The 18,696-nt window shown below is 41.9% G+C and overlaps 1 protein-coding gene across 1 annotated transcript; it reads right to left on the bottom strand.

Moving 5' to 3' along the window:
• Nucleotides 1–771: 771 nt before the first annotated feature.
• On the bottom strand, nt 772–5,664 carry LOC310996463 (lysosomal amino acid transporter 1 homolog; the record flags this gene model as incomplete). The annotated part of the gene is made up of 7 exons (XM_083985868.1): nt 772–1,099; nt 1,267–1,452; nt 2,858–2,959; nt 3,156–3,265; nt 3,980–4,067; nt 4,604–4,733; nt 5,462–5,664. 7 exons carry the CDS (start codon nt 5,662–5,664, stop codon nt 983–985), a joined length of 936 nt encoding a protein of 311 aa, XP_083841994.1. The 3' UTR covers nt 772–982.
• Between the last annotated feature and the right edge of the window lie 13,032 nt (nt 5,665–18,696).

The raw sequence follows: 18,696 nt of genomic DNA, 5'->3' as shown, positions 1-18,696 counted from the left end.
CACTTGGAGATGGAGAGAACAAAAGGCTTAACTGCATTTTCTAAAAAAAAATGAAATAAAAAAAACAAGCAGCCACTTAAATAAATCACTGTCAATAGTTTAGAATAATTTAGTTTTCAAATGAATATACAGTGCATTTGTATTAGCTTGAAAAGGCACAAACAGATTGTTTTTTCTAGGAAATAAGATAAATGCATGGTCTGCTGAATGTTTTGTTCATGACAAACTCCTATTGCCACAGCTAATGGTCCAGAAATGAGAACCAGGAAGACCAAACTGTAACTTAACTTTATATAAAATCATTAGAGCTGGTACTTCTATACTGTACTCACACAAACACTGTTTTCTATGTACTGTAACTAAAGTACCAAATAAGGTCAGAAAAAGGTCCTGCAGCCTATTATAACACTGCCACCCATGACAGCAGTGGGTACTCTGTCACCACAAAAAGTGAAAGTATAACAGGCACTTTGTTCTCCCATAAAGCTCACATTTGAGAAGACATCTGGCATAAAACCTCCTCCTCTGAGTGTGTGTGCTCCCCAGTGGCAAATAAAAATACAGTTATTGCATCCAAAATAAAGTCAGGAAGTCCTGGTGGAATAATTAATCAAAAACAACAGTGCCCATAACCAGACAGAGACTTAAGTGATGCTAACACGCCTGCCTGAAGAGAAACTGTGAAATGTCTCTAAAGTGGTGTTTAATTTAATTTACTCTCCAGTGTTAAGAAAAAATGGCTTGACCTGATCTTACCTTCAGGAAACCACGGAGAAGATGTCTTTTTATCATCAGACTGCAAAGATGCACTTCCACTGATTACTTGTTTACTAAATGTTTCTGGAACGTCTCAGTTTTCTCAGTGTATCATGAGTAAATCAACAAATAGAATAAAACCCCAAAATAGTCAAAAACAAAGTGCAGACTAAGTGCCCCCCCCCCCTCTCCATTTAGTGGTCCAAATTGGTGTCCAGTTTGTGTCCTATAACAAGGACAGTTCCTCCTCCTCACACAGAAGAGGTTCCACCTCTGGGACGCTGACCAACGTCCTGCTTTTAGCAGAGTTTTTCTTCCTGTACATGACGAACTGGGCGGTGACCTGGCAAGGTTAAGGCTCACACCAAAATATAAAATAGATGCCCTTACCTCAGACTACTTCACATCTCTAACAAACACAGAGAACATTCAACACAAGCATAATAATAAATTAGGACAAGAACATTGTGCACAGTGAGCTTGTGGCTGGACTTTTCATTTAAAGGATACAAAGAAGTCCAGTATGAGGACTCCCAGGCTGCCGATGAGCCAGGCCAGATGTTTGATGATGAAGGTCTGTTTGGAGCCCCTCAGTGCTGGCAGGACCACAATGACGCTTAGCCCATATGTCCCGTTGCCCATCATGGCCAGGGCAAACAACAGGTATGAGGTCCCCTCTGTGGACTGTCGCTGGAACTAGAATGGGTGAGAGACAGAGTAGTGCACAGTAACTGTTTACAGTGTTTTCATGAGACACCAAACAACAGGACTTGTAGGTATTATTCAACTTGTCAGGGGGGAATCATTTCTTCTTTATTTTAGCATTCTGCTGTTACTGGAGCCCTGCCTGCTGGCATACACATGTGAAAACCCACAGTCAGTGAAATAGGAAAAGACTGGGCGCAATATGTTAACCACAAGCCAGGTTTCTGTTCCACTATCAACATTTTATTTCTTTTCTGTTTACTTGCACTCCAAACAGATAAAGTCAGCCACAAAGATTTTAAAAGATAAGGCTGGTGTTACTTTATTTTTTTATTGCCATCAACAACTCCCCTGAGAACTCAATAAACCACAATTAATTCTGCTTACAAGTGCTGCATTGTCTGTGGCAAACCACTGGACACTGAAACCCAACTCTCTCTGTCTATGTGGTGGAATTGTGTTTTTTTCCATAATGAGTTAATTTAATTAATTTAACCACAAGCAGCATACAGTAAAAACATGTGTGTTCTGTTGATGTACCTAAAATAATCTTTCTCATCACACCTTGCATTTAACCGGCCAAGAAAGAGAGCTCCTATCAAATATAGTGAATCCAAGAAAATACTTCAACCTTGGCTGAATAATGGAGTTTCATACTCGTGTTGCTTCTGAGTTCAGCCTGTCCCCAAACACATGAAATGCTGAAATGTTGCCTGGCAACATTTCCCTGTAGATTACAGCGTAGGTTGGACCTAAGCAATACTTAGAGGGTGTTTGTCAGAAATAATGGGGGAGTAATAAATAATAGTTTTCTAGTTTTATTAGCACACCAAACTGGATGAGTGACTTGCCACTTGGACTGACATGGTGAAAATATTTTGAGCTTTCAAAAACAAAAAAAGCAAACATGTTTGAACATGCAGGTCTTTCCCCAGGGTAAATGACTTACATGATTTACAATAGTCAGCGTGTGTGTGTGTGTGTGTGTGTGTGTGTGTGTGTGTGTGTGTGTGTGTGTGTGTGTGTGTGTGTGTGTGTGTGTGTGTGTGTGAGTTTCTCTCGCACTGGCAGCCTACAGAGACAATCCCCTCTGGTGTTTAATAGCTACATCTGAGCTGTGTTTCACTGCTACAACAGCACCATTGTCTTCAATGTCTGGTTCTCATTTTTTGATACGCATACTGTACACACAAATCCCACCTCCTTTTTCAAAACACACAAGAGTCCCTGTTTCTAACTAACTGACTTCAAATAATTTCAATTCCTCATGAACCCTCTGAGATGGGAGCCCCAGAAAGCTGTCCAAGATCTCCCCTCAGGTTGGGGCAGCTGACACGCAAACCATGGGAACAACCTCAACATCTCAACAGGGTCAAACAAATAAATTGCCACTTACATTTTTATAGAGCTGGGGGAAACGGGAGCAGAGGTAGAAGACAGACGCCAGGTATCCACATATATAGCCAGTGATTTCCACTGATTTAGAGGTAGTTGGACTCTGGGAAGACGAGAGCACAGAGAGAAGAGGAGAGAGATTAAAGGGTGGAAAATAATGTTGCCTCTAAACCACAATCTCTACCAACAAATAAGTTAATGTGTATCCAATAAATCTGATTCATGGACATGTTAAGTTAACCCTGAGCGCACTGACAAATAGATACACACATATACCTTATCTACACACAAATACCTACCTGGGTGTCTAGGGTTGCACTATTGTCTATGATGAGCTTAGGTAAAGCCAGGAGGACTAATGTCGCAGCTCCACACCACATGAAGCACAGCCACTTCAACACAGGGCTCTCTGTCGGACAAACACATAAGAGAACTGACAGTGAACTGACAGACCCAGAATTAATTTGCTGTGTCAATGACAAAGTAGTTGATAAAAAAAGGTGCAAAAGGGGTTTAAGAGAACCATAACACACCTATGCAGACCTGTAGCCCCATTTGAAAAGGTTCAGTGTGTCTATGTGTCATTAAGTGGTTTGGCACTTTTGGTCTTAGTGGTACTGTCTCCGTCAACACTGAAGTCAGCAGTGAACCTGTGGTTTTGTTGATCTCACTGCAACTATTTTTTTTTTCATTTCTGTTGTGTTGATCTCATCTATGGAACTATGATTTATAGTCCAACCAGTAATGGACTTCACAATAGTGAAGCTTGTACTGAAAATTAAGGGAAAAAACAAAACAAAATCAATATATCAGCCAATAATAACTTTTTTGGTTTTTTTTTTATAACATATTTGGCCAAGAAACAGACATAACAGGACAGTTTAAGCACGATCCATTAGTAAACATAATCACATATAAGATGATAAAGATGCCTCTGTCCTCCCTGTTCTCATTCCTGCTGCCAGACTACAGTCACACCAATATAAAATAAAATTCACCACAGTTACTGTATTTATGTCATTCTGAATATTAGGTTTTCATTTCTGATATCCACAATATAGTCTATAGGGCTGTTTTATACAACAGATGGCAAATTAACTCAATCATGACTGTCAAAGCTTACTTCTGCTGGAGCTGTTCTTGATCTTATAGTAGAGAAACTGAGAGATGAGGATCAGGTCTGTGAAGATGTAGAAAACCACTGTGACTACCTGAGAGAGGAACAGAGAGGGGGAGAGAAAAGAGAGGACAAACAAAAATGCTATTTTGGCCAGTGAAATTAATTACTCACAGTTGTATGTGGCAACTGAGTACAAAATTTCATGAGCAATGTAGAGATTGGCTGTGATGGATGCACGTTCATGAGCTGTGAATAATTCTTGTTGGCAGTACTGTCGGTCAAGTTATTTTCAGTTCATCCAACCTAACAGACCCCAGAACTCAAAATCTCAGGAACATTGTGCCACAAAATACAGTGCCAGAATAGTTAACTGAGTAGTGAACCAAAAGTGAAATAAAGAAGTAAAAAAGGGAAAATGCCTCTGGCAAGAATACCTGAGCAGCACAGGGTCACAAATCACTTATTTCAGAAACAAGAAATCAAACAGGTAGTGAATTAAATACTGTATATCTTTATGATGATCATGTGCGACTACCATCACCAGAGGACACTAACACACACAGTGTGAAGCTGTGAACAGAACCAAAAATGAATCATGTGTGGCTAATTGTGTGCTAGGATGTTTACCTGAATAGGCAGCTGACTGGTGAGGTAACAGCCTGCGAAGCTGGTCACGTCTCCACTGAAGAGGAAGAAGAGGAAGCCAAAAGACATGGCCTCCTCCACTTTACCATTACGATAGGCTTCATAAACCTGCCTAAGATAGATAGATAGATAGATAGATAGATAGATAGATAGATAGATAGATAGATAGATAGATAGATTTTGATGTTAAGAATAAATTGTGTGTAATTTTATCAGCTAAGCATTGCATCATCAAATGTGCCAAAGCCTGCCACCTCATCCTAAATGGAAGATAAGTCTTTCATGAGTTTCGATTTATGATATAATTCATGATGATACCATTGTGTACGTTTTTTTTTTTTTGGTTTGTTTGTTTGTTTGTTTTTAAGGACTTTTTGGTGTGTGTCTCACAATTCTTTTTTGAGTGGTCCTCAACATTTTGTCAAGGGGGAGGGGGTAACGTGCATTGAATACTGTAACTCTATAAACTATGTTTATTTATGCATTCCCCCTATACCCTTATGTATTTTGTACTTTAATTGTGTGTTGTGGAGTTACACCTTCTATCTATCTACTGTATCTATCTATCTATCTATCTATCTATCTATCTATCTATCTATCTATCTATCTAGTTAAAAACAAAAAAATGTACACAATGGAGGGCAGGATGGTCGCTATAGGTATCATGAATTATTTTATAAACCAGAACTCATGAAATTATAAACTATTAAGGATGAGTGGTGTTAGATAGATAGATAGATAGATAGATAGATAGATAGATAGATAGATAGATAGATAGATAGATAGATAGATAGATAGATAGCACATACTTGGAAAAAAAACATCACAATCATCACTTACGGTAAAGTGGACAGCAGAAAGCAGAACATGGATATGAGCCCTATCACCACGCTGCAGTACTCCCACACATTGTCCACGCACTCCTCCAGCAGGTAGAGGATCCATGGGGTCCCGTTGACGCACAGCGGCCTGCCCGGCGCCGGAGGGGTCCAGTTGGCGGCGGCCACGTCCACACTCTTCCCGGGGAAGCGCGCGGTGGCCATGGGGGAGGCGGGATGATGATGAGGGGGGACTGACTGGCTCTGCTGTGCTGTGCTCCTCCTGTCCTGCTGCTGCTGCTGCTGCTGCTGCTTCCTCTAGCGCTGCGTCCACTTTGTAAGTACAAGTAGTGTTTATTTTGGCAACAAAGACCAGACCTGATGACAGCAGCTCTGACACCCCCACCACCAAACAGATGTGTGAAAGGGGCTGGTTCTTTCATCTGTCGAGTCTACAGGGGACACATACATCAAACAATAACCCACAGTGAGAAATGTTAGGGGGAAAAAAAGTAATTTTACTCCAGAAAATACTTCCATATTTTGCACATCCTTCTCAGTTTGCACACAATATTCATACATACAGAGGTCCAATTGTAACCTAATTTGCACTAGCTTTGGGCACTGTTATTGTTTAGGCAAATTTGCATAGACTTGGAGAAGAGATGCTAGCAAACAGAGGTGGCTAAAGTTAGCCTCCAGTCACGGCTCACCTGACAAAATGGACTCGCGCGTGGCTGCAGACAGTTCGTGGGTCCGTGGAAACCTTCCCCTCATCCTCACACCTCACCTACACAGTTTCCTTCATAAGGAAGAGGACACATAAGCTGCTAATGTTACCGTCCATCATCACTGGTAGTCCACTTTGTGTCAAGCCGCCCTGAATGATCTCACTTCCTGTCGGGATTTTCAAAATAATATTTGTAAGTCTATAAGTATTAGGAATACTGGGAACATTATAGGAACACATTTTGTCACATTTGTTCGCGCAATGGACAAAAACTGTTTGCTGATATGACTTAGAGGTATTTTAATGATCCAAGTGGAAGAAAAAGACATAGCATCCTTTACATTTTCATCACAAAAGTGTCTATTTGCCAGATGCTTAACAAAATGTGCTTTTTGGCAGGCCTATCTATTTTAAATTTGTGATTTATGTTTTATTTTAGTCAAATAATTCTTGCATATCCATAGATTTTCTGACAGTAGGCCCCCAGGTGTGCCGTTTTATTTTGAAGGCAAACGTGGCAGCGGAAACTGAACATATTCTCTAGCTTCATTTGCAAGTGGCCCATGCCTGGAGAAACACCACCACCTACTGATCACAGAGACCGATCAATAACCACAAAAATGCCGTATCATCTTTGTATGAAACCAGTCAATCACATCGTTTTTTTATTTTTTATTATGTGTTGCATTATTGTATTACTGTAAGTGTTGCGGATTATATAAAAAAAAAAAATAGGCTAACATATAGCCTACTGTAAATAAATAAATAAAAACCAATTGGTTTCATGGCCAGATTAGTGACTTATCTTTCTCCACTCAGCCCCATATCTAAGTGGTTGCTTCAAATATTAAACTATGGCTAAACTGGAAGAGGGGATTAGGGTTAACCCTGGTTTGGAAGGCAGCCATAAAATCATTAGGCCTCTCCATCCTGTCTGTACGTGGTACCATGGTGCCTTTAGGACCTGCTTGTTAAAGAAAGATTAGATCATAATTTCAAGTGTTAGGTTACTTGTCCATGACAAGATCAAAACTGACCCAGTCACAAAAAGTTACAGAAAAACTGCAGGGAGTAGAAATGATACAATGTTTTTGATTAATTTCTCAGAGATAATATTTTTTATTAGCCTAAGTAAAAAAAAAATACTGAGAAAAAAAATACTGAAATACACTGAACACCATATTATGTGCATGTCTTGTGCAGCCTAAACTAGCTATTAAATTAGATAAAGCGTAAATTAATAGGCCAATGGTTTCCTACTCTATACCTTGACCTTTAACATGTAGCCTAAAGTATGAGTTGTTACTTCGATAGGTTGAAGTCATCCTGGTGGCCTACTTGCCTAATTTCCCGAGAGTGCTTGAAGGCATCAGCAGCAGCAGCAGCAGCAGCAGCATCCATCCCAACCTGCCCCCTCCTTCCATGCACCTGTTGCGCCGCGCACGCTGGTCGGCCGCACGATGGCGCGCTTCCTAATGATGGCCGGCGAGGAGGACGAATATAAGGCTCGCACTGTGAGAGGGAACTTGAAGCTGTGCAGGGGCAATTTGTGTTGCTATGTGCAGCCGTGGACCGCGGCTTGGATAAGGGGGGCAGTCTGCTGAAACGGAGCTCCACATTCAGCGTCCGTGCGTCCTAGCTCGTCCGGCGCGAAGCAGGTAAGTTGTCCGACGCTGTGTGTTGTTTTTAGAAAATGAGTCAGGTTTTTGGCTTTTGTTGCTGCACGGGCACTCTGTCATTGGAGACAGAAACGCGTTGCCGGGGCAAATGCGTGAATGAATGCCACCCACATTCCTTGATGTCGGGAAAGTTGTCTGCATGTGGTGAAAGCCGTGCACCAGATGCCTTTGACTTGAGAAATGTAACCTACATTCACAGGGGGAGCGTGCGTGCAGGTGCCATGGAGAGGTGTTGCCAAGAAGCTTTGACTGTAATACAGGGTTAACTTATAAATGCTATATTTGCAGGATATTGCTGTTTATAGAAATAGAAAAACTGTTAAAATGTAGAACAAACACACGGCAGCTACGTTATTAACTATCTTTAGGCTCTACATGAAACATCATGGTCCCAGACTACTTATTTACACCTGTTTTACTTGCATGCAGCCTCTCTCTCTCTCTCTCTCTCTCTCTCTCTCTCTCTCTCTCTCTCTCTCTCTCTCTCTCTCTCTCTCTCTCACTGTTTCGGTGTAAATACAGTGGAATGTGTCCTGAGAGCTTGAAAGGCGAGTTCAGTCACATTACTCAAACCGAGTCTGTCCATTTCTCCCTCTCAATGCTGCTCTCAATATCCAAGTCGAGATCTACTGTTGCTCCACCACCACTGTGCGTCTGTCTGTGTGCGTGTGAATGGAGCCGGGGCGACGTACGGCTCCTCAAGGTCACAGACTAATGAGACAGAGCCACAGACGGACAGATGTTGGTGTCCCAGAAAAGGAAGGGCATTCCTGTGGTCAAAGTCACTCAAACAGCAGCAGCGCATAAAAAATGTAGTCATTCATGTTTCAGGTCATGTCTTACTCCTGCCAGATCCATCATGTTCAAGGTGGAAGCAGGGCAGGGATAGATGAGTGGACACTGCAAATTACATTCAAGTCTCACATTGTGCCCTGATGATCTTAATTACTTCTCTTCAGACTGTATCAATTTTGGCATGTGGTGTGTAGCATGCAAGTTTTTAATTAGATTTTTCTCAAGTGATTATGGTTCTCAAAGATATGTTATATTTGATAGATAGATAGATAGATAGATAGATAGATAGATAGATAGATAGGTGTGAAAGCTGTGTTTTGTGTCTTTTCACTTAAAAATAACCTGCTCGGGATACAGGAAATCTAGATAACATGGAAGAAGCAGGTTATTAAAAGATGTCTAAACTTAGAAACCTATTAAACATGCATTGAGGATATTTGAAAGCAGCTCACTATTATGAATGAGGTCCTAATGTTTTGTGCGCTGAATGTATTCCTTAAAGCTCGCACTTCTGGGTGACACCCGGAGCCAATACACCAAAACCAGAACACGCTTCCCGTTCAGCTCCTCAGCCCCAGACTCTGGGTTCAGGCTGCGGAAGGCAGCGGGGAGTAATGAATAATGGATGGTTTAGAAAACGTGCGTGAATGTTAGTTGGCTGAGTGTGGCGGTAATGCACTAGTCCAACTAGCACTTCTCCTCTCTGCTATGGAAATCCTCTCAGCAGTCATGAGTCTCACAGGACTGCAGAGCCAAACTTGAGAGCAGAAAGAGCCCTCCCTCCCTCTAGACTGGATTCACTGCTATTTGACACAGTTATGCCTGCTGACACACACACACACACACACACACACACACACACACACACACACACACACACACACACACACACACACACACACACACACACACACACACACACACACACACACACACACACACAAATTGAAAAGGGGAAAGAAGTCAGTGCAGCTTAAGTCTGTAGAGACCTTCTATTATTATTATTATTATTATTATTATTATTATTATTATTATTATTATTATTATTATTATTATTATTATTTCTTCCTGTCTGGGACTGAAATTAGTTTCACCTTGGAATCCAGCACGATGGATCCCAAAATATATTTCTCTATGACCTATCTGGTTAAAAACCTGAGTTTGAATAGTGTGAGTCATAATGATACTGCTGTCAAAGTTTGAAAAAAAGAAAAGAAAAACGTTCTCCTGAAGGGTGAACCAAAAGGAAATAGTCCAGTCAACAGCAGTAGCTATTTGATGAGTAACTGTTTCATCATGTTTTGTGCAAAATACTGCCCCATCTCAGCTTCTCAAATAAAATAAATTGTTGCTGCTCTTCGTCTAATATGATAGTAAACTAAACTAGAAAATTTCCTCTCGGGAAATTTTGAATGGGCCACGGGGCTACTGCGGGTTGTGCCATCTCTGTCAACATGGGAATCAAACCCACGATCTTAAGGTCAAGACAGAGCTGATCAGACAGACACATGATCATCTTTCTATAAGCACTGATATGGAGGAGCTGTAATCACATTAGGTTAACTGTGTGTGTGTGTGTGTGTGTGTGTGTGTGTGTGTGTGTGTGTGTGTGTGTGTGTGTGTGTGTGTGTGTGTGTGTGTGTGTGTGTGTGTGTGTGTGTGTGTGTGTGTGTGTGTGTGTGTGTGTGTGTGTGTGACTGTAATCACATGAAGCTGGCTCTAGAGTCTGTGTGTGTGTGTGTGACTGACTTGACACATAGTTAGTTAGTAGCTGCATCCTGTGTCAGTCTGATTTAGCTGTGTCTGTGTTTATAAACATTTAAACGAGCGCCAGGTGGATTGTTTATGAAGTTAACGAGCTCTGGCCTGAGGATCAAAGAGGTTACCACGGCGATAGGGGCCCCCGCAGGCTGAGACAGACAGAAACGTGGAGAAAAAGAGCCATTTTCTGCCTCTGCACCGGTCTCACATTTAGGCTCAGCATGACAAAACGGTAACTCCTATCAGAACAAAACACAGATCAACGTTGCTCTAAGGACTTACTGAAACTTTTGGTACGATTTGGTGTTTCTACAGTAAATATTTTGGCGACGCTGGCAGTTTTAAAACATCAGGCCGTTCTGCTTCTCTCAGAAAATATTTATATTGGAGTCAATGAGGAGCAGAGACAGACGTGGCCGCACTTAGAGGCTCAGAGTTTAAATTCTGTAAGTCTCTCTGATATTTTGAGCAGATGATGAGTGACAGGACAAGTTTGTCTTACAAATTCTGAAAAAATTATGTGTGTAGAGTGTAAATTGTGGCCGGGCCGAGTTTGGAAAGAGAAAAAATCTGGAGTTTTTCTGGCATCTCTCCCACTCTAACCGATGATGTCACGCACTCTGACACGAACATTCCGTCCAATACACACCCATTATAATCTCATAATTTCTCCAAAAATGATCATGGTCATTGATCAGGGATTGATCAAAAACTATATGACCTATCAAAACGTGGAGTAATACGACAATACACAAGACTTGTGCCTACTGTTTAAAGTTTAAATGGAGTCTCTAGGTGAAAGTATGCCTGAGCAGTAGACGTTTGTTAAACTCCAATGATTGGTCTTTTTCGCTCTTTTTTTTTCGCCCGTCCCATTGACTTACATGCAAAATTTTGCGTAGTTTTTCGCGACTTACGTCGCGAAAAATTCGTAGACTGTTGAGAAAACTGATAGCACACCGATCCCGATCAAGACGCACGTTTTGATATATAATTTGGCCTGCAACTCTTTGAGTTGCAGGACTAGGAGCGAATCGAAAAGCGTCCGGAAGATGAAAAATAATAAGAAAAAATCCACACAATAACAGTAGTGCCGGGCTTTGCCCGGGCACTGGTCCCTGCAGCTATTTCATAGCTGTAGGGATCAGTGCCCGGTGCGATTGCCCGTGGCCCTAATAATTTTGAGTTGTGGTGACTTCATTATTCAAACCCAGACACTTTGGAGACATTGCTTTGGGTTATTTGGTTATTGAATGCAATTTCAAGATTCATTTAATAAAATGGAGATTTGATGATGAAAATAACCGATCACTGCAAAAATGCCAGAAAATATGTCCATCATAGTTCTCCAGGGTCAGAGAGGTCACATCGTCACATCAGAAATTAGTTTTCTACTGATCGGCTATTTCAGCTCTCCAGAAACAGGTCTTTGGAAAACCACATTGTGTAGACGCTGGATGATAGCAGGCCACACAGAGCTGATATCACTCAGTGTGTGTGTGTGCAAACCATTTTTAACTTATCTCTTTCTACTGTTCATGACATATCTGCTCTTTCCCTCCATAAGTGTCACATTAAGTTTTCCTGTGGTTCCTGTTTGCTCTTATCGGCTCCTCTGCGACCACTCTCCAGAGAGAGAAAATGTGATATTAGCTCGCCTCATGCTCGACCTGTGTTCTCTCTCTGTCGCTCCGTATTTCCTTTTCTGTCGTTCTTTCTTTATCTCTCACTGGCCTCAGCCTTCAGTGTGTTTTACAGTAGCTGTTTTCCACAGCCCCTGTCATACTGTAATTCCCAGTCGTCGCTTCACAGCTGCATAACTGCAGGGCATGAATAATGGAGAACTTTCCCTTTCTTACACACACACACACACACACAAACACGTGCACTATACACTCTCACAATATGTTCCTATGCTAAACCTCGGGGGGTCTATCTTCAAGAAGTCTTAAGCAAGTTTCTTCTCTGCAGCAGTGTGGACCCATTTCCAAAGAAGTCTTCAGGGAGTCTCCTCTTTGTGACTCCTTCATCTTACTTATTAATGCAATTCATGGCATCGGTTACGTAACTGATTGGCCCAGTTATAAGGAATAACTACTAAATTAACCAGCCTTAAATCCTGCCATTCACATGGAAGGTGGATTTCTGCTCAGTAGGCCTATATTTAAGGACAAGACATATAGTAATTTTTTTTTTTTGGACTGTTTGGCAGATCAGAGCTTTTAGAATAAAATAAGAGAATAAATCTGTTCTTATTAAAATCTTAGACTAAATGGGAACAAGTGTAGTAGAATTTACCTAAGTATTTGGCTTTACTGTAACACTAACACACTGAAACATCAGAGCTGCATACTGTGTTTACCTATGTTTTGTTATCAAAGGCACACTCTGTCACTGCAACTGCAACTTGTATACTCTCAAGATGTCACAACAACTTTGGCATTAAATGGCAAATCAAAGAGCAAAACATAAACAGTGCCCGAACACATGCAGCTTTATTCATATGAGCAAATATAAATCAAGTCCAGAGGATGTGTTTTCAAAGGGTTTTTTCACACTGCAGAATGATGGCCAGTTGGGCATATTTATCTTTGTTCGCATGCGTGAGATGAGGAATTTCAAACAGTTTTTTTGAAAAGCAGCTTTCCAACAGGGTTCAAGCCGCCTCTACTCCACCATCGACCCCTCTCCCACCCCCATTCTTTCCCCCCTATTCTTAAATCCACATAATAATTATGTGCATAAATAAAGAGGAAAATAACATAAGAAAGAAAGAGAGTGTGAGAGTGAGAGAGAGGCAGAAATAGACTAGGGGAACTTCTGTGTAACTGTGGCAGAAGGAAAGAGAGAAAAGATGAGAGAACTATTTCTTCCGCACACTGCTTCTTAATTTGTACACACTCAGATATGAGGAGAAAACAGTGGAAAGCAGCTTTTTTTTCCTCCTTCTGTCTCTCCCTTTCACCCAGCTCCTTTCGAAAGTATTTCTGAGTGTGTCTGTGTATGTGTGTGTGTGTGTGTGATGTCTTGCAGGCCAAGCAGGTGCACATAACACAGAAGGATAGGGCCGACTGAGCAGAGAGGGAGAGAGGGGGAGACGGGGGAGGGAGGGGTGGTCTGTCTTATAGGTCACACAAAAGAGCCGGTGTTTTCTCCCCCTTCACGCTCTCTCTCTCTCAGAGTGCAAAGTGAAGACAGTAGTAGCAGAGGTGGAGTAGAGAGGGAGAGAGAGAGAGGCGCTCTTCGGTCACATTGTCCTCACATAGCCCCTAACTCTCCCACCGGCCCCCCAGTATGCCCCCCTGTCAGCTCTCACTGTGGTGGCCTGCCTGCAACATGTGGATGCACATCCAACTGATCTTCACTGGAAGGATTTATGACTTAACTATGCAGATGTTATGAGAGACAACATGACAACAAGATGTACCAATGAAAACCGCAACTCAGATACTGTTATATCAGATATTTTGTGTGTGTGTGCGACGTGCGTGCATGTGTGTGTAAAGGCTGCATTCCTGAGCTTGGAACTAGCTGATTGTTTAAGAGCTGAAATTCCTCAGGCCCATTTTTTTTTTTACCCTGCTCTTAGTCTCACACACACACACACACACACACACATACACTCTCCCACTCACACACATGCACGCTGGTGCTCATTCACCCAGGTGGACTGTGTCATAACAGAGCAGGAAAAGTTACAGTGAATAAACACAACAGTGTACTTGTGAGGAAAGAGACAATGCTGTGTATACATATTCTACTTTAGCCTACCTGTGTGAGTGTGAGTGTTTTTGAGGCGCTCAGGTAGAATAATGGACTATGTGAGTTGTCTGCAGTTACACAGGGAATTCAGGACACCGAAACATTATCCACTTCTGGCTTTCGCTCTCTCTCAGGTTCTCTGTCTCCGTCTGATCCTCTGTTGCTTTCCCTCTTTTTCTTTCACTCTGAGTGTGTGTCCAAAATCCTTTACCTCACCTTTGACTGTGTGTGCGTTTCTTTTGCATGCCTATGCACCAGCAACAACCAGGGCCATGTTTTCCATGATGTGTCCCTCTATCCATCCATCTGTCTATACCTTCACCTGGACGTCCGTTTGTACAATTCTTGTGAATGCATTATCTGAGTACTGAGCATTGCCTTGAGATGAAATTTCATCACATTTTGCATGATCTTGTTTTCGGCCTCTTGAATATGAATTAGTCCTTGAGTCGTCAGATTCAAAGAGTTACAAAACACTATCGTTTTTATTTTTATTATTTAAACATTATAGTGACATCACAGTGTTCTGCAAAAACATACAGTATCTGGTGGTTTTTCAACACTGTAAAACAGAAGGTGGAAGTTGTGACCTCATTTCCTGCAACTTGCCTGGTTGGCAGAGGCATGTGTGCAACCACATGACAGTAATTCCAGTTTTGGTTGTCCTTCTTTACTTCCCTGTGTCTTCATCTTACACCCTTCCCATCATTAATGTTTCCTGCCAATATATTGGAGAGAGAGAGATGGAGGTGGGTAACAATTAAGATGGCAAGGCAAGGCAATTTTATTTGTATAGCCCATTTTTACAAACAGTTTGTCTCAAAGGGCTTTACATGGCATTATAACAACATCCTCTGTCCTTAGACCCTCCCATCGACTGAGGGAAAAACTCCATGGAAACCCTTTTAACAGGGAAAAATCGGAGAAACCTCAGGCAGGGTGAGCAACAGAGGAGGGATCCCTCACCCAGGACGGGCAGACGTGCAATAGATGTTGTTACAGACAAGAAAACAGTTTACAACAGAGAATGTGAGAAACATGGAAGTGTTAACAACAGCAGATGAAGGAAGCTTCTGAAAATGAGGGCAGAAAAACAATAGAGTTGCAGTTGCACCAACTTTGCCTAAGTAAAGCCATCAAAATGTATTTTCACTCAACACTGTGGACACATTTTATGTTTAACTTCAGCACACATTACAACCCTTACATGACACAAGAAATGTATCCTGTATGTATACAGCACATGCAGGTAACTGCTGATTGATTCCCCTCCAAAACACTCGTACAGAAATAGCTCTGATTGTTGCTTTGATTGCTCTCAAGCACGGATTGTTGCTCTACACAACAGGGATAATGGGTTTGTGTGTGACTCTGTCTTGTGTGTGTGACGGATAAATCTCTTTGCTCTGTGTTTATGGTTGTTTTGTTGTTTTGGTCCCAATGGCCTGGCTTGGACCAATAAGAATTCCTCATGTGGTATCCCGGCAATGGGAGGGTTTCCATGGCCATCCACCAGCTTGGCAGGAGAGATAACAGTCTCCCTAGTGCTCCGCTTTGTGCTCTCCTTTGGTCGGGCTTGGGCTCGCTCCAGATGGGGCTTTCGGAGAAATGGTGTGAGGACGAGATGACGTCTGATTGTGGAGGGAAGCGGGTGCACAGGGAGCAGACAATGACACAGATACATACGCTTAGCTGCTCATCCTGTGAAAGGAGGCAGAGTTCAGCTCTGAGCAAAGTCATCATGATCACAGGCAGCAGACGGGCTGGGTGGCTGCTTTAGAGAGAATGAGAGTGTGTTTCCCACTTGCAGGACGCTTCTGAAGTGTAACAGGAAATGATTGTATGAATCTGTTTGTACTACATGTGGGAGGACAGGTGTGTGTGAACCCAGGGTTATATCACTCTTTTAGAAACAGGTGTATATTAACTGTGTGTGTGTGTAGGTGTGTATGTGTGTGTAATCCTCTACCTATCCGGTGCCCCTCGTAGTGTTAATGTTTTAATGTTTAATTGAGGCTGACAGGAGCAGCGATAATGGCAGGTCAATGGTTAACATCATGCACTTGAAATGCCACAACTCCTCACTCCATTCACAACACATTATGGCAAAAGACTGTCTACTCTGAATGAGCCATGGAATGATGTTGCAAACAAATGATTCAATTTGATTCTGGATATTGAGAAAATAAAAAACTTTAAAGGTGCTACAGTATGTGTAAGTATTAGCAATTGCTTTGCTACATAGCTAATATTATATATCAATAGCTCTTCATTTACCAGTCTAGATGTGGTGAGTGGTGAGTTTAGCATCAAATTTCATTCCTTTATCAACAGTTATATCCAGCATTGGAAAGCAACACCAATGTTAACTCTCAGGGCCAGTTAGTATGCTGCAGTAACTAATGTATCTCTGTCACTCTGTCATTTCTTCATATTCTGTTGGTAATTTTATGGCGCATTTCCACTAGCACGGCTCGGCTCGGTACGGCTCGGCACGGCACGGCTCGGCTCGGTTTGGTTGTGTTTCCATTACAACTGAGTATCACTAGTACCGCCGTGACGTCATTTACACGGCGCCGAGCAACGCTCTAAACTCTGTAAATATATAACTTTAGCAACATTTGAAACATTTTCAGGCGAGAAAGTAGTCGTTTAGATCCCCAACGTGTTGAAAATCTGACAAAATACCAGCTGTTTACAATTTTGTTTCAACGAAGTCGGCGTTACTAAAGCTAGCCGTAGTGAGCAACGCACTTCCGGTTATTTTCACAAAATAAAATACCCGTTGCCTTTTATCATAAGGAAAGCCATTACGATAGAATTGGTGCTTTTACTTTGAAAACAGGAAGTGAACCTACCCTCGCTGTAGCTAGCTTTAAACCGCCGTTTTGACTGCTCTCGTCCATAGGCTCTCGTCCCGTTAACGGCATTTAACCGTTCAATATGCCTTACCGGAGAGTCTTGCCAGCTCTGAGATCGGCCTGGTTCATTGTAAAACATTTATTTATTGATGTAAATGTGGTGTTTTCTGTGCGTACAGACCCCAAGGCAGTGCTGCTCTTCTGTCTAACCACAAACAAACTTCTGCTACAGCCACAATTGTTAGATTTCATCAATGAGACCAACATTTAAGAGTTTAACCAGCCGGTGGTAAACCTCTAAAAGCCATCGGGGAAGTTAATTAGCGGTCTGTTCTCCTCGGGGTGACGGTGGTAGGCTGGCCGGCGGAGCACGTCAGGAGCCGGGCTGCTGCCTCTGTGATGTCGCGGTCGCTGCTCGGACCTGGAGCTTCACACTCGAAAAACATCGGGGCAAACTTCTAAACAGCCGTCGTTTGGATAAACTAACCGCACATGGGGATCTAAACAGTTACTTTCTCGCATGAAAAAATATTATAACTTAATAAAGTCACGTAATAACAGAGCCAGTTTCAATATTAGAAATTCTCTGGTAATAACAGGCTTCAGCAGGAACATTTCTGTTGTCGGTCGTCGCTTCCAGTGACGATCATCGGCCAATCAGTGGAAGGCAGTCGGCTGACGTCACGTTTTAGTAACGCTTCGGCTCGCTTGGAACCAGGGCTGAGGTGATACCAAAAATGTACCCGGTTGCAGGTACTGCGTGCTAGTGGAAACACGCAATAGCGCGCCGAGCCGTGCCGTACCGAGCCGAACCGTGCTAGTGGAAATGCGCCATTAGTAAATTTTTAAATGTTTTAAATGGAATACTTACACAAAGAATCCACTTACTTAACCATATTCAAACTGAACCCATAATCTAGACTTAATCGTGTGACTTCAACTATAAACACTCTGACCTGAGCCAGTACATTTTTCGCCTAAAATGTCACTGAGGCTGCATTTTTTTTAAAACCGACTCCCCGTGACCTGGAAATAGTGGGAGTGGGAGTAGAGTACATATACACATGCATGACATGCATTTTGTTGGGTACTTTTAATTTTGTGGCAGATAGGTCAAACATTACCAAGGAGTCACCACATTTTAACTTACACTTGCTGCACCTGTAGAAAGCAGTAAATGCTAAAGGAAACTTTTAAAAGTGGTAGGTATGGTTGAAAAACACTGCTTTAAGATAAGACTCTAATGTTGCTAAATGGCAGTTTCACATAATTAGCTCAGCTTAGCATAAAGAAAAATAATAGGGGTGCCAGATGCCTGGCTTTGTTTTGAAGGTATCAAAATTAATTTGAAACTCAACTGACTTGTTGACATCTACATTATACAAGCTTATTATTATTTTAATCAGAAACTGAAATTCTGTAAATATCCAAGTAAAAAAAGGTTCATACTGAAATCTAAATTTATTCAGAAGTTAGTGTGCCTTACCAATGGTAGCTGAAAATTTTAGTTACTTTGGGGCAGAACCAGGTTAGCTGTTTCCACCTGTTTACAGGTCGATGTTTTTTTCAGGGCCGGTACCAATAGAGTGGCAAAGTCCCGCCCTTCTGTTTCCGGGTCCTCAAAAGCGAAAAATTATCAGTGAGATTCAATGGGTAGATAAAAATGATT

Source organism: Trachurus trachurus, assembly GCF_905171665.1.
Source record: "Trachurus trachurus genome assembly, chromosome: 13".
NCBI classification, from domain to species: Eukaryota; Metazoa; Chordata; class Actinopteri; order Carangiformes; family Carangidae; genus Trachurus; species Trachurus trachurus.
This window is presented reverse-complemented; position numbering and strand designations above follow the sequence as displayed.